At 39.1% G+C, this 15865-nt stretch overlaps 1 protein-coding gene and 1 pseudogene across 1 annotated transcript; one reads left to right on the plus strand and one right to left on the minus strand.

Annotated features, from left to right (window-relative positions):
• Nucleotides 1–142: 142 nt before the first annotated feature.
• Nucleotides 143–8424, minus strand: LOC136265370 (uncharacterized). Its single transcript, XM_066060192.1, has 4 exons — nt 7955–8424; nt 2093–2224; nt 450–511; nt 143–403 (listed from the first exon to the last, which is right to left on the minus strand). The coding sequence occupies exons 1-4, from the start codon at nt 7992–7994 to the stop codon at nt 260–262; spliced, it is 378 nt and encodes a 125-aa protein (XP_065916264.1). The 5' UTR covers nt 7995–8424; the 3' UTR covers nt 143–259.
• The window catches only part of LOC136266513 (rab-like protein 6), a 30701-nt pseudogene continuing 22852 nt past the window's right edge, over nt 8017–15865 (plus strand).

A 15865-nucleotide genomic window follows, 5' to 3' on the forward strand; every position in this document is an offset into this window, starting at 1 on the left:
TTATGTGTTGTATATACAACATGATTAATTTTATAAAACATTTAAGTACAGTATAGAGAAGTATTAGAAAGAGTGTATATATGAAGTGTGGATTTGTGAAGTTTTACTTCTGGCAAAATGTCATATCACACAGTACGTAACATAAAAGTTATTGCCCTGTACCACCAGTACACTGCACCTTTGATCAAATTAACACCTCTACTGGTGATATGCCACTTAACACTCTACCCAATACAAGTATTATGAACTTTTGTTGACATTATTTTAAAATTGTTTGTTGTTTACTAGAAGTTACAAGAGGAGATGGTTCTTTGTTACTTTGTTCTTCTAGTTTCTGTATAGTGTCTGTATTTAAACTACTAGTGAAAAATTCTTTCTTCTTTCTTGCAACATATTGTCTGATCTACAGTGAAGAGTTATCATATGATACATTATGTAGAGCCACTCACTGGCATGAAGCAGTGATCATCCAACTTGTAGTCATGATAGAACACCATGTAAACTGTGGAACCTGTAGTGAATCAACAACATCACTATCAGCTAGCTGACAGGGATTATAGAAACACTTAGTTTAGGTCCATCAAATAATGTATGTACCTTATTAAGTTAACAAGTAGCTATATGATAACAAAACTCTACCAAAGGTTTAATAAGTTAACAATTGATTAGTCAGTATTATGATGGCTGCAAATACTATCATACAGTATGGTTGTACTGTATATTAGGGACCATGCAGTTTTGGGATTTCTTGCCCAAAAATATCACCCTAAAACCAGCCTCAAATTTCCTTCATAACAGCTTAGCAGTATTGGTTAGGTATAGCCAAGCCCAAAAATGCCTTCAGAGTGTCCCCTAACCCTTCCAACAAGTTTCTACAGAATTTCTATTTAACAGAATTTCATTCTGACTAACTGATGCCTTCAGCCAAGCATAACTCAACAATGGATAAGGCTATGGGCTTGATTTTTTCACTGTTTGACATCGCTTTGTCCTGAGACATGGCTTTTCACCAACCGCAGTACGTACAATGCACGTATCTGGACTTACCTTTGTGTTCCAGTTCTTTTCGCCGACAACACAAGGTGTCAATTTGTGATAGCGTGATGCGGCTTCCCTCTGGCTGTGTCATGCTTTTCGCCCGCATTTTCCGTAGCGACTAGATTCATTGTTTCTTGTACTGCTCTTTGTTTGTAATGCTGTGTAACAAGCGGAGCATAGCTACAAATGAAGCATAATGGCCACCTCACTTTTCAGTGCGTAATTGATTATCAGGGCGTGCACAAAAATTATTTTATGGAATGCCTGGCACCATTCTTTCTTTTAATGTGGTACACGTAGATTCAGTAGTCATAATTGTGTTATTTAAAAAGTAAACAAACAAGTAGAAGGAATAATTAGGGAAATTTTAAGCTGGATTAGTGATCAAAAAACAAAAAAACCAGGGAAACAAGGAAACAGCTGAAAGTTGTGAAACAAGGGAGGTTGCCTATACCTGCAGATATACTAGTGGACATGTAATCCCTAATTCAGTCATGGAAGAGTAAGGATTAGATAACCACTAGTGTATCTGCAGGTATAGGCAACCTCCCTTGTTCCACTACTTTCAGCTGTTTCCGTGTTTCCCTGCTTTTTTTGTTTATTGATCACTAATCCAGCTTAAAATCCCCCAAATTTTTTTCCTTCTACTTGTAGGTATATATTCACACTATGGGAGTGATCAATTAGGGGGTGTAACTCCAAGTAAGCCAATAAACAGCAATGTGAATAGCTCTGCACACTCCTACAGACAGTAGCACTTGATTCCAAAAAGCTCCTAGCATGGTTCATGAAAGAAGCTGGTTTGCTGCAGGACTAGACTGCTATAGCATGTACATACAAAAGATAATCACTTTGTGCCACACAATCCAATCCGATCTTCTATAAAGCTGGACAGAAATGTGACCCGACCTGGTTTCAAGCCTGTTTCAGATCTGTATATTCAAACCATACGAACCATGAACTGAAAGAAATACTGTATGTTTATTTCTATAACAGAATTGTTATGTAGTGTTTGGTCACATACAAACCAAATTACCATACACTACACACTTACCAATTGCAGTTTTATAGGCTAAGAACATGAAGAGTTTTTGATGGTTCCCAAAGATCATTGGTTTCATTATAGCTCTAGCTAACTTGCCCTCCACCTCCCTCCTGCCAGCTGGTTGTGTTGATGTGGTGTAACCTGTTACCATAACCACATGAACATGTTACCATGACTACACCAATGTGTTAACATGGCTATCTAATAATAGACACCATGTATAACCTGTTAATCAGGATTCTTGAAAATAAGGAGACTACAAAATCTGGACACTTAGTAATGGTCCCGTATTATCCCTTAGTATGTAAACTGACCTGGAAAATTAGTGCACTTTGATAATTAGAACACTTTTGGTCACTCCCAATGTGTTCTTAATACAAAGGTTAGCCAAAAATTTAATGATGTTCAGTTGTATAGTTACATCCTGTTACGAGGGTGATAGCATAGTTCTTACACGAGTACAAGGTGGAGCTGAGGATGAGTGTAATAACAATGACATCATCTGAGTATACAAGATATAACTATTTTATATCCCAGTGTGTGGGAGTTATGTAAGGTCTTGTTTGAATTCCTATCAGTGTGCTCATGACTTAGTAGCTACTAGAGAAACACTATATGTATACAAGCTATAAAGCAGCACTTTCCAAGTATACTTTGTCACTGTTCAAGTTTGGGGATTGTAGAGTGGTGTCACATGGCATGCAAGGAGTATTAGTCCGAGGAGCCAGAGGTTATCAGTTGGTTCTTCACCGTAATGACTGCTGGGACAGATCATCATAGCAAAATTGACACAGACTGTTTCTTGGTATTTGTTTAAACCATTGCATTGGTATAGTGTCACTGTGTAAAGGATTAACACATTTTATTGGAAGATTTGCAAGTGTAAGTACTGTACTGGTGTGTTGTTTATGATAACATTTCAATATTTGTGACCCAGTCTAGGAAAACTGGTCTTATCACCCATGTCAGCAGATTTGATTTTTTGCCAAGAACACAAGCCACTATCAAATTTCACAATCAAAATGCTAGACTTGAGTGGTCTGCCTTTGCTGGCTGCTTTTCCCAAGCCCAGTGGTGATCCGTACGTACGGTGTGGGGCCTTATTGGAGCTCTGGTCAGCCTGCTGGGGATACCTGTATGTGGCTGAACAGCTCCGTGGTGTTGAATAAAGACCTGTGTTGTACATTTCCTTTCATTTTAGCCAGTGTTGACACCTGAATGGCACATAACTTGGCCTAATTTATCCCTATGCTTTCCTTTTCAAGTTTTAAACAGCCTCTTGCCTTCCTTCCGGGCCCCCACCTCCCTCCCTTTTGGAGCTCATTTTATACAGTCAACCACCATTTAATAAAAACTATCTAAAATGGCGGGAAACTTAGCTGTTGGCTACTTACACAGTGGATGCTCTGGAAAGTAAGGAATTGGTGTAAAACGAGTGAAAATTTTGTACACATAGCTTCAACCTTTGGAGAGCTACAACACACTAAATACTTAAAACTAGCATTATACTTTTAAATAGGCGATAAGAAAAGAAATGTCACAAACCAGTCTGAGTGACAGGGTGATAAATTGGTTATCACTGGGTGATATAACTTATTCCAGAGGTGCTTTGTCTAGCTGTATGGTAGTTATCACCTAGACACTCATAAGCACTTGGTATTGAGTTAATAATAATTATTAACTCATAATGTTATTATCTCTTGCTAAAACTGACAAGATATTTCCTGATATTTGTGGTCAAGTCCACATTGCTAACCAATTGGCTATGCTGCCTCAGGTAAGCACAGACAGACAGACAGACACACACACACGCAACTACACTACATGTACACACAAAGTTTGTACTATTGGGTACATCATGCTCATCCACCTACTGTATAGGTAAATGTGATGTCACTTGTACTATAAATTTATTACAGCAATCAAGACATGTTTGGCACTGTACATTACCAGTAAACCTAAACAAGTTGTTAAAGTAGCATCTCTGGTTTCGGTTGGCTAGGACTGGGCTTTTATTTGAGCATGTAATACATAGTCAATGTGTAGAGGTGATTTGTCTCTACTGCTAACAGTTTAACCTCGAGTTTAGCAGTCAAGTATGAATGCCAATTGAAGGTTCAAGAATTGTTCTCAACTGTATTCAGTCTTGAAGAAGTACAATTAACTAGAACTGCACGCCTTGGTAGACAAAATGGTCCGAAAGTAAGACCCTTATTGGTCTGTTTTGATGATGCACTTATTAGAGGCACTATCCTGTCGCAGTCCAGCAGACTCCGCAAACACGATCAATTCAAGAACGTTTATATCTCCCTAGATAGAACAAAATTAGAAAGGGAAAAGTATCAGAAGTTGGTTACTGAATTGAAACATAGGAGATCAAATGGTGAACTGAATTTGGTGATCCGAAATAATGCCATTGTCACAATAACTCGTCATCCTCAATCATCTGCCACTACCAACTCTAATAACCAGTGTTCCTGATAACATGTTTTTACCTAGTGTAAGTAATGTAAGTAACTCTTTACTAAATGATTCCTGCCAAAATTCTTTTCCAAACTCAATTTCGAATTCCAATGGTATTGAATCTCTAAAGCTGATTTTTCTGAATAGCCAAAGCATTGTAGCGAAACGTGCCTCCCTTGCTGTTTTACTTGACGATTATAACCCTGATGTTATAGCAGTGAGTGAAACCTGGCTCTCATCTGATATTTCCTCCTCTGAGTTCTTTCCTGATGGATACTATGTATTCAGAAAAGATAGGGCTGATGGCTATGGCGGGGTGCTCTTGGCATGCCGAAGTTCTATTAACTGTCAAGAACTTGTGTTTGATAATAGCACAGAAGCTGTGGTGTGTAAGGTTACTCTAAACAACTGTCAACCCCTTATAATTTGCTCTTTCTATAGACCACCAAATAAAGATATCCAAAGTATAGATAATCTGTGTAATTTATTTACAACCATCACCTCAACCCCTTAACCTACCAAGCATTGACTGGGCAAACAATTCCACTAAAGACTCTGCATATCCTCTTATTTTGTGCGATGCTATGATCAATTTTGTTCAAGAATATGGTTTCTCTCAAGCAGTTAATTTTCCAACAAGGGGAAACAACATTTTAGATGTTTTCATCACAAATACACCATCCCTTGTGCATAGTTGCAGTCCCATTGCAGGTATTAGTGACCACGAGGCAGTCTATATTGAATCTTCTGTTTCCATCACTCATCAGCAATGTGCTCAGCGAAAATCTTTTCTTTGGCATAAGGCAGATATGGTAGGTATAAAAGAAATTATAAACCAATTTAGTAACACCTTCTTAAGCAAGTACTCTTTGTCTACGCCAGTTGATATTTTATGGAATGAGTTCAAACAAATGTGTTTTGACTGTTTATCCCATGTACCAACCAAGCACTTTAGCACTGGGACTAAACAACCATGGGTAACCAATCGCATAAAGCGTTTATCACGCAAAACGCAGCGCTTGTATAACCTAGCCAGACAATCTAATTGCAGTAGGAACTGGGACTCTTATCGATGTTTCAAACGTGAGGTCCAAAGAGAATGTAGTAATGCATACAATAACTATATTGAAGGATTAGTTAATTCCAACGGTACTGTATCAAAAAGGTTGAGGAACTTTATAAAGAGCCAAAAGAAAGACCATTGTGGTGTAGCACCTTTAAAGGTTGAAAACAGTGTAATTAATAATAGTTCTACTAAAGCTCAAATACTTAATGACTACTTCACCTCAGTATTTACTCCAGTAACAGAAGAAGCTCTCCCCATGATACATGAACAATCGAAACCAGACATCAACCCAATTCTTGTCGAAACTAATGGTGTCCTTGAACTGCTTAGGACCCTGGATGTACATAAAGTTTGTGGACCTGATGGAATACCTACAAATCTATTGAAGGAAACCTGTGAAGAGATTGCTCCATCCTTATCTTTTATATCCAAGCCTCATTACAACAATGTGTATTACCTATAGACTGGAAAGAGGCAAATGTGGTACCATTGTTTAAAAAAGGTGACAGATCCATTGCTAGTAATTACAGACTTGTGTCATTAACTTGTATTTGCTCAAAACTATTAGAGCACATTGTCTATTCACATATTTATACTCATCTTAGTAAATATAACATCTTGTGTGATCAACAACACGTCTTCCGCCAAGGATGATCATGTGAAACTCAGTTATTGCTAACAGTAAATGATTTTGCTGAGAACTTGAACAAAAATGAGCAGACTGACATTGTTGTTTTTAGACTTCTCTAAGGCATTCGACAAAGTATCCCACCAGCATTTGTTCCACAAACTTTATCATTATGGTATCCGAGGAAAATTACTAGACTGGATACAACATTTTTCTTCAAAGATCCCAGCATGTAATAGTTGAGGGTCAGCAGAGTGATCCATCTACAGTAACTTCCGGTGTACCCCAGGGCACTGTCTTGGCCCCATTACTCTTCCTGTGTTTTATTAATGATTTGCCAAATGGGATATTATCCAAAATTAAATTGTATGCTGATGATGTGTTACTTTATGCTACTATTGCCAACAGTTACAAAGAGATCTGGATTCTCTCGGAAAGTGGGCTGATGAATGGAAAATGATACTTAACCCTCAAAAGTGTGAGTTTCTCAGAATAACCAACAAAAAGCATCCAATTCTAAACCAATATAAAATTCAAACCAAAAATATTAAGGAAGTTTCCCATGCTAAGTACTTAGGTGTAACAATTAGTCACAATTTAACTTGGTCTGAACATATAAAGCAAATTACCAACAAGGCTAACAGAACCAAAGGATTTCTGCAACGAAATTTGCATAACTGCCCACTTGAAATTAAAAGTAATTGTTACAAGGCGATGGTAAAGCCTATATTAGATTATGCAGCCATTATTTGGTCACCACACACACAAAAGGATATCAATATGATAGAAAGAAGTCAGAGACAAGCAGCAAGGTTTGTGATGAATAACTTCACCCATTATGCCAGTGTCACACAAATGCTAACAAACCTTAACTGGCCGACCCTTGCTGAATGTAGAGAAGAACAGAAAGTTATTATGATGTTTAAGATCACCAATCACCTCATTGACATCTCGGCAAATTCTTACCTAACACCTGTACCAATGTTACATGATACAAGAGGCCATAGCAAGAGATTTATACAACCAATGACAAGAATTGATTCTTATATATATTCCTTCTTTCCCTCCGCTATTAAACTTTGGAATTCTCTACCCCAACACGTGATTGACTCTAAGGACATTGATCAATTTAAGCAAAGACTAGCTGGTCTAGCAACAATTATTAATGTTGATTAAGCTATTTGTTTGATGTTTGTTTGTGATCTGTGCTCTTTTCAGAGGTCTGCACAGTAATAATGCACTTGTCAATTTCATGCCCCACCCCCGGGGTGGGTGGGGGAATACAGGGGATTTGACAAATCTTGGTGTCAAATTCCCCACCCCTGGGGCAAAATCGGCTGTCAAATCCCCACCCCTTTAGTAGGGGATTTGACAACACCTTGGATTTTGGTTAAGTAACCTGGTTTGCACCTGCAGCTATATTGTAGCAAAATTATAGCGAGTATGATTTTATTGTTTAGAAATGCAACTACTACGAAAATCGGTCAGTGAAGTGGACGACTGTCAATTGCCCCAGAGTTGGGGACAAGAACCAATGTCAAATCCCCACTGGGGTCTGGGGACCCCCGGGGGTGGGGGGGTGGGGCATGAAATTGACAAGTGCATAATATAATGATATGTTCAGGGTCATCTGCCAGATCGACGATCGAGGTTTGGCACAAAGCAAACAAGTAACAATAACGTGCACAAAGAATTACAGTACACACAAACTAACCGTACTGTACGTTTAATTGGTTAACGAAGCGCCTCAACATTTTTCAACCGTCTTTCTGCTGCGCTTTATTTGGAGTACGTGGCTCACATGTGAATAGAGGACTTGCACGCGTGAAGCAACTGTTGCTAGGCAGACATGTTTCGGGACAACTTTCTATGGCGCATATTGGGTCAGAATGAAGGTAACGAGATTTATTCACTAAGCGCTGGGTATAGTGGCACTGGGAAGCGGGGCTGGTTTCGAAATAGAAGATCTTATCATTGGCTTCGTGAAATAGGTGGCTAATTAAATTTCGATACATTACTCACCAATTCTAACTTCGTCGCCTTTTTTAACGAGCTGTGTGGTATTTACAGCACAACTCAATACTGATTCGCTTCATTACAGCCTGTACCAAATCCTGAGAAAGCGCTTTTCAGCCAAAACACTGTCCCGAAACATGGCCGACAGCTACGGTTGCTTAGCAATTACGATGATTTACGTCACGCTGCAAGTCCTCTATACCGAACTAATGTAAACATCAACGATTTCTCTGAGGTGTGGAAATGGGAAACGAGCAAACTAAAAATAAAGTGGCCACTGGTGTTGGTATCCAGTCGATGGACCAACAGTTACAGAGAAAGTTCTCCAAAGGCATCCAGTTTAACAGTAAGTCATTGAACGGCTGAGAGACACGTTCACTTGTACATCTTCTAGAGGATAAATAAGTTTCTAGATTGACGTATTATTAGTGTTGTGTGGAGACACGTGATTATTGTTGTGTGTTATTGTAGTGAAGATAGTTGTTAAAGGTGACAGAAACTCTGGCAAGACTTGTCTGTTCCATCGACTTCAAGGCAAGCCATTCTTAGAGTCCTACATGCCCAACAGAGGAGATACAAGTCACCAGTATATTATGGAGTTATAAAGGTGATCATTTTGTGTAGTATTGGCATGCAGTGAAAATTGCTGACATTACAGAGTGTATATTATGTCAATTACAAAACATAGACATCTACCGTATTACCTCGAATTATGGCCAGTCTCGTATAATCACCTAGTCCCATTTAGTTGCCGGGGTATTCAGCTTCATAACAAAAATAAACATCGGGTCTCAAATAAATGTCTAGTGCAGTCATTATTTTTAACAATTCCAGGTGGTTTTATAAACAACGAAGTGATGAACATTTTATAGAGTTCCTTTTAAGCTTGAATCTGTGAAATATGCTGAGGGAAACATCAAGGAGAGTCCAGGAGAGTGTAACACCAAGGTATGAAGTTGACTCGTGAATGCTGATCAGGTATATAAACGCCGGTCTGGTATAGTCGCTGTCACTCGCTGATCTCTTATAGTAGCTGGGACTAAAAGTTGCTTCAAAGAAATAAATGCCCTGGCCGTAATTCGAGACAATACGGTATTAGTCAACCATTTTACTTAAGTATGAAAATAAGTTTATGTAACAACTGACAGGCCAACCCTAGCTCACAACCTAAACACAGTGAACAGCCTTTCCTCACTTAGTCAGCTTTGGTCACTTCTTCACCAGGTACAGGTTAGTGTTCTTGACTTGCATTTATAGGGTAGAAACTACTTCAGGGTGAGCAGCTGACAGCAGTAACACATTGGGTGATATCCCTTACCCACACTCTGAGTTCCCTAGGTTTGAGCTTGCTGACATTGTTTGAAATATTCATGTACTTATGCCTAATGTCTTGAGGAAAAAAATGTGGTATTATTTGGCCCTGACTATAAGTACTGTATATGTCCACCCACGTTATAGATAGTGCAAAAATAATCATTCTACAAGGAAGCTTACCCATCTAGGTATTTAAAAATCCATCTACAGTTTAGTTGAAGACAAAACATGCTTTAAGAAACACAAGTCGAGAAAACATGTGTGCTGAACAGAATTTTTCTTGATATTACTGGACCTCTCCGTTCACCCTGATTAATGTGCCTACAACTTGTATTGATTGTGAATTGCTTTAGGCATGAATGGAGTGGCTAAACTCGCATGGCTTGAGTGACTTCTCCCTCCACAGCTATTAGCCTGCAATGTGCTTTGGAGAGCACAGAAAACTAATGATTGAAAGTGAGATTTGCAATACATGATGGCTTTCTGCTACATAGGTCTTGAGTGGATTTTCTGAAAAAATAATTATCGAGTGCGCAGATGAGCTGCTGTGCATTTGATCTAGTTGACCTCAGAGATGAAACAGCTCCCAAAGATCAAAGAATTTTATGCATGTCTTTTTCTAATATTGCTAGACAATACTCACACTGTCTGATTCTTCTCTACATCAAAATAACTACACATTGTATGCCTAAAGCAATTTGTGATCAATACAAGTTGTAGTAGCAGTAAATGAATTTTGAGGTGGTGGGGTTAAGAATAATGTGGAGAAACAATTAACAAGTTTAGTTGGCCTAAGGCTAACTATAATGGACTGCTGTACAATCATTAAACTATTATGTGTTCTGATCACATGTTTATTACATCCTTCTTGCAGATTCCACCAAGCTTGATATGAAAAGTCTTAGCTCACATTACTGCATTGTGTATTGTTACTTATATGGTTTCAGTGTGTTGTTTGGTTTCCATTAGATACTCTGGACACTGTTAAGGTGGCGGTAACCGCAAAATTATTAATCGATACATGGATTTATAAAATTCATAAAACACAGAATAAAGAGTGCACGAAGTTATATGCTGTATCAAGTTTTAGCACAACCATTACACTGTTGCCATAAGAAATTTCGCACTGCTAAAACACGTGGAAATGCGGATACAGAGCAATTCAGGAACCCCTTTTATAATCATCTTCACGTCAATTTACTCGCAGCCTTATACCAAGACGGATCAAACGATGGGTTATTCAGGTTTTCCCAGGCAATGCCTAGGGCGTAATGAGTGTACCATAGTAATAGCGTAAGCAGACATCATTCTATTTATATAGTTTCCTTGTGCCAAGTGTCCACGACTATGAAAAGTGGACGGTAGTGCCAGGATTACATACACGGAAATTTTTTTTCGGGTATTGCGCCCTTCGCCCACCTTTGTTGCACAACTGTATCTTGTTATACAAGGATTTAAAGCTAGTATACTAGAAAAAATTGACGTAGAAAAGCCTTCTTCACCATTTAGGATACCATACTAAAACCACAAATTACCCTTGCCGCCAAAATTTCGCGCAAAGGATACGAATCCCCTTAAACTAAGTTTCTATACTACTCTACTTACTTTTGTGAATGTCTTCTTTACTACTACATATTAAACAACGATAAATTTCTTCTTACAACAAAGCCACGCGCTTTAACACGCAACGTAGCCATATTATTATTACGTAAGTGTAATCGCGTGATCTAATAAAGCAAATTCTTGTGGTAATATATGGCTTCACTTCATAAGGCTTCCCATTAGATGGGTTTCCAGTATACCGCCACCTTAAAGTGGAAGTGTGGGATGTGGTGGATAAAGGTATGTAGTGTGTATTCTAAATGTCTTCAGGGCACTTGATGAATTTTGTCAAACTAGAAATCTTAAATTTACCTCATTTTAAGATCACTTAATGGTGAAATTTTATTGTTATGTGCTACCTGCAAGATTGTTTGGGTCTACCTCATAACATTAGTACTGCTTGTTGTAGAGCCCTTTAGAAATTTTGTGACACATGCTCATAGTGTTAAACACACAGTTTTGAGCTTGTTTTTGTATGGAAATATGGAAATATCTTTACTGGTTGGCGAACTATGACAGAAACCTTATAGACTGAACAGCCAACACTTGTTATAGTACCCAACTAATTGTGGTGTGTAATGATTGGTCAGTGATTGGTAGTTATCATTAATACACACACACACGCACACGCACACGCACACGCACACGCACACGCACACACACACACTACACCACACACACACGCACACACACACGCCTTATCACACCTGTCAAATGACAACAGCAGGGTCCTGGATCAATCTGGACCTCAGCTTGAGCAGTATTGCTGGTGACAGGTGAGGTCACCTTTGTGATGGAAAATTCTGTCACACCCACAGTGATCACACTGAGAGGTACCACGGGCATGACACAACTGACAATTCCACCAGCAAACAAGCATTCCAAGTGCCAGTATACAACATGGTACGCCGACAGTGGTGAAGACAGCATCCCACAGAGATATGCCTGTGCTGGGACAATAGCTTCACACTTCTACAGTATGTGCCTTCTTGTGCAGAGAATACTTACTACTTAGGTGGGATTGCAACTCCCGTCTGAGGGGACCCCTGCCCAGACCTGGTCTCCACCACATGATCATGAGCAGGAGGGGGGGGGGGGGGGGGGGGGTCGTTAGCCACATTGCTACCATTAGCCATTCTGAAGAATGGACCAGCAAAAGCAACACAGTTAAACACCAACATGTACGTAGGAAGCCCACAATGTGTTTCCAGGACTTCCACGTGGAGATTGACAACTGCAGGCCCACACACACACACTACATACATACACACACACACTACATACATACATACATACATACATACATACATACATACATACATACATACATACATACATACATACATACATACATACATACATACATACATACATACATACACACATACATACACACACTACATACATACACACACACCACACTACACTACATACATACATACATACACACATACATACACACACACACATTACAGGTACCATATTTTGTTAGTTGTATAATTGTCTTTATGTCACAGGGAAAATCCAAAAGAAGAAAAAGAAAGGAAATTTAAAACTGTTCAATGACCCAGACGCTCAGGTGGAATATTGCTGTGTAGTGTAGTATATAACTTTGTATGTCACTCACTACCCTACACATGTCACTTTGTATGTCACTCACTACCCTATACATGTCACCTTGTATGTCACTCACTACCCTACACATGTCACCTTGTACATCACTCACTACCCTACACACGTCACTTTGTGTGTCACTCACTACCCTACACATGTCACCTTGTACATCACTCACTACCCTACACACGTCACTTTGTGTCACTCACTACCCTACACATGTCACCTTGTACATCACTCACTACCCTACACACGTCACTTTGTGTGTCACTCACTATCCTACACAGACTCCAGCTGATCAACCATTGGATGCTCAATTCCTTGATGTGTACAAGGGTACTCATGGAGTGATCTTTATGTTTGACATGACCAAACAATGGTATATCACTTTATATACTGTAATGTGTTGAGTGTATGGTGTGCGTGCGTGCGTGTGTTTGTGTGTGTGTTTATAAAGATTTGTGTCATCATCCATTACAAAAAATTTTAATCCGCATCGTCCCACCTAATATATTGCACATCATCAAGCGTATTGCAACAGTCTTGGATTGTGTGTGCACTGTGTCACTACACACACCAGTCACATGATTCATTGTAGTAGTACTAACTTGTGATGTTGTCTGTCTTGTAGGACGTACCAGTATGTGACTCGCGAATTACCTCTAGTTCCATACCACATTCCGATAGTAGTGATGGTAAGACCGATCTCCATACTCCATGTTACAACAACACTGTTGTGTAGGGTAACTTCAGGGATATGGGAGAACACCGAGTAGTGACTACCCTTGAGGTTATGAACTTTGTGGAGTTTTTGGAGAGGTAAGTGTGTAGCTATAGTTATAATACTAGTAGCTATGATGGGTTACCTATTAGGTTACAATATGTGTTAGTTAGAAGAATCTTGTCATTGCTGAATGTTTAAAGCTATTGTCTAAGATGGGGCTACTGACCAGTTTACAACCTGTGGTCTCACCTGTGGGTTACTGTATAAACATTAGCTAAACCAAAGTAAAGTAGCTGTTCTTAGGTTTCTTTCTAATACCAGACAGACATCATTGGTATTGTCATCTGAGAGGCTCTAAATTTTCAAGAAACCTCTAATAGGTCTCCCTATAGGACGCAGTTAGCTGAAAATCTCTCAGCAGTGAATGTCTGTAGCTCTTACCTACTAATGACATACAATTTTGGATAGTCTGGTATAATAATTTTGTTCCCACAGACCAGTGGGGTCAGCTGATGTCAAATACGCAGAGTGCTCCATGAAGGACGGGTTTGGACTGAAGTACTTACACAAATTCTTCAGTATTCCATTCCTACACTTACAGGTCAGTGTACACACACTATTGACATCCATACTACCTGTGGTGTGTGTTATCAAGTGAAGGGATAGATACTGCAATGACTGGTAATTGTTTATCGGTAATTACAACTGGTAACACTGAGATATTATGGGTAGCCTATCATGATCAATTACTGTATAGATGGGATTTTAAACCAGGTGTGCGCCCATAGCTGGCCAAAGGCTGACGCTTGCTGAAATTGTTTTCCAAGAAGGTGTGTGTATGTATGTATATTTGTTTGTTTTTCCACACCCACGTGGGCAAAACAGCCTTTATGTGAGAAATATAGGCCATATAGAACCTTTGTTAAACTTTCAGGCAGGTAAGCTTCAGTACGTGCCAGTTAGTAAAGGCCTTTTCCAAAGACGTCAAATTACTCAAATAGCTGAAAAACAACACAACTGGCCTCCTAGGCTAACGGGTATAACGAATTCCTTCAAGTTGAAACATACCTGTACATACCCAAATGAAAATTAAGAGCAGGTTTGAGACTTTACCTGGAGAATTTACGTAAGAAAATGCTGTAGACAAATTTATAAAATAGTTGAAAATATAATTCTATGGTTTTTTTTTTTTTTTTTCGAGGTACACTTCCTTAGCAGTGCATAGCAACGTAATTACAGAATTAGAAATATTTCATCAATACGAAATACAAATTACTGTGATTGAATTGATAATTTTGTATGTTGCAACAAAACAAAATATTAGTTTAGTAAATTTAATTCCAATTAGGTTTGTTTGCTGCATGGCTCCTGGTTTTAGAAGTAGCACATCAACTTGTTTTGAAAAGATGTAACTTTTGGAAATTTAATATAACTTTCATGGCATTTTAGCATGAAAACAGTCAAATTATTAGGTATTCCAATATACTTGCAGGCAATGCAAATTATGGAAAGTTAATACAGTGGAACCTCAGTTATCTGAATCCCTTGGGACCAGGGGTGGTCCGTAAGTCTGAAAAGTCCATATCTCTGAAACTGTGTATAAACAACCTTAAAATAGCATAAAGGAGATTTGAAATATCAGTTGTATTGAACTACCCCAATAGAACATGTACAGTCACTACTCTAATGGAGCAGTCATTTCTGTAGTTTGGGTAAAGGGACAATGTGACAGAAGGAAGCCATTTAAAGTCTACAAGCAACAGGAACCACGTAACCATAACAAATGACATAATTATTGCGCATTATTTTTATTGTGTGACACAAAATGGCATCGTCATCCTCAGCTGTGGACTTCACTTAAAATTTGTGGCAGGATAACTCACAAGACAGGCTGGAAGGAACAGAGGAGGGTCTAGATGAATCCGACAAAGAGACTTTTGATGTAATACGCCAATACGATTCCAAGCGCCTACTTAGGTGGCCTCCCCAAAGTTGGCTCCAAACGTGGCGCTTGGCCGGAATCTGGGTGGCCTGCGGATCAAGTCACGATGGGGTTGGCTTTTTTTCACCCCTTCTAGGTATTTGTCCCGTTTCACTTTAGGATATTTAGCTCAAAGATTTTCGCTTAGGCTCCTAGGCTATGGGTAAACACCTCGAACAGGCTCTGCCTTCTGTGTACACCCTCCAGTGCCTAACTGGTAAAGTAGATAATAATAACAATAACAAGCGCCATTTTATTATTGATCCAGGGTTGTTAGTGCAAGTCTACTTGCCGGGAGATGTCCCTGCAAGACACGTGGTATTTTGTGTACAGATCGCTGCACATTCAAATCGTGAGCAGGTCCCTGCAAGAAC

Source organism: Dysidea avara, chromosome 9 (genome assembly GCF_963678975.1).
Source record: "Dysidea avara chromosome 9, odDysAvar1.4, whole genome shotgun sequence".
In the NCBI taxonomy this organism is placed as follows: domain Eukaryota; kingdom Metazoa; phylum Porifera; class Demospongiae; order Dictyoceratida; family Dysideidae; genus Dysidea; species Dysidea avara.

What these genes read in the sequence shown, in the direction of transcription:
- LOC136265370 (XM_066060192.1), bottom strand. Translation starts at nt 7,994, where the DNA reads ATGTTGAGGCGCTTCGTTAACCAATTAAACGTACAGTACG. An exon ending in CCAATTAAACGTACAGTACG is followed by an intron (nt 2,225 to 7,954) that starts GTTAGTTTGTGT and finishes TTATGGTAACAG; the next exon opens with GTTACACCACATCAACACAA. An exon ending in AGCCTATAAAACTGCAATTG is followed by an intron (nt 512 to 2,092) that starts GTAAGTGTGTAG and finishes GATTCACTACAG; the next exon opens with GTTCCACAGTTTACATGGTG.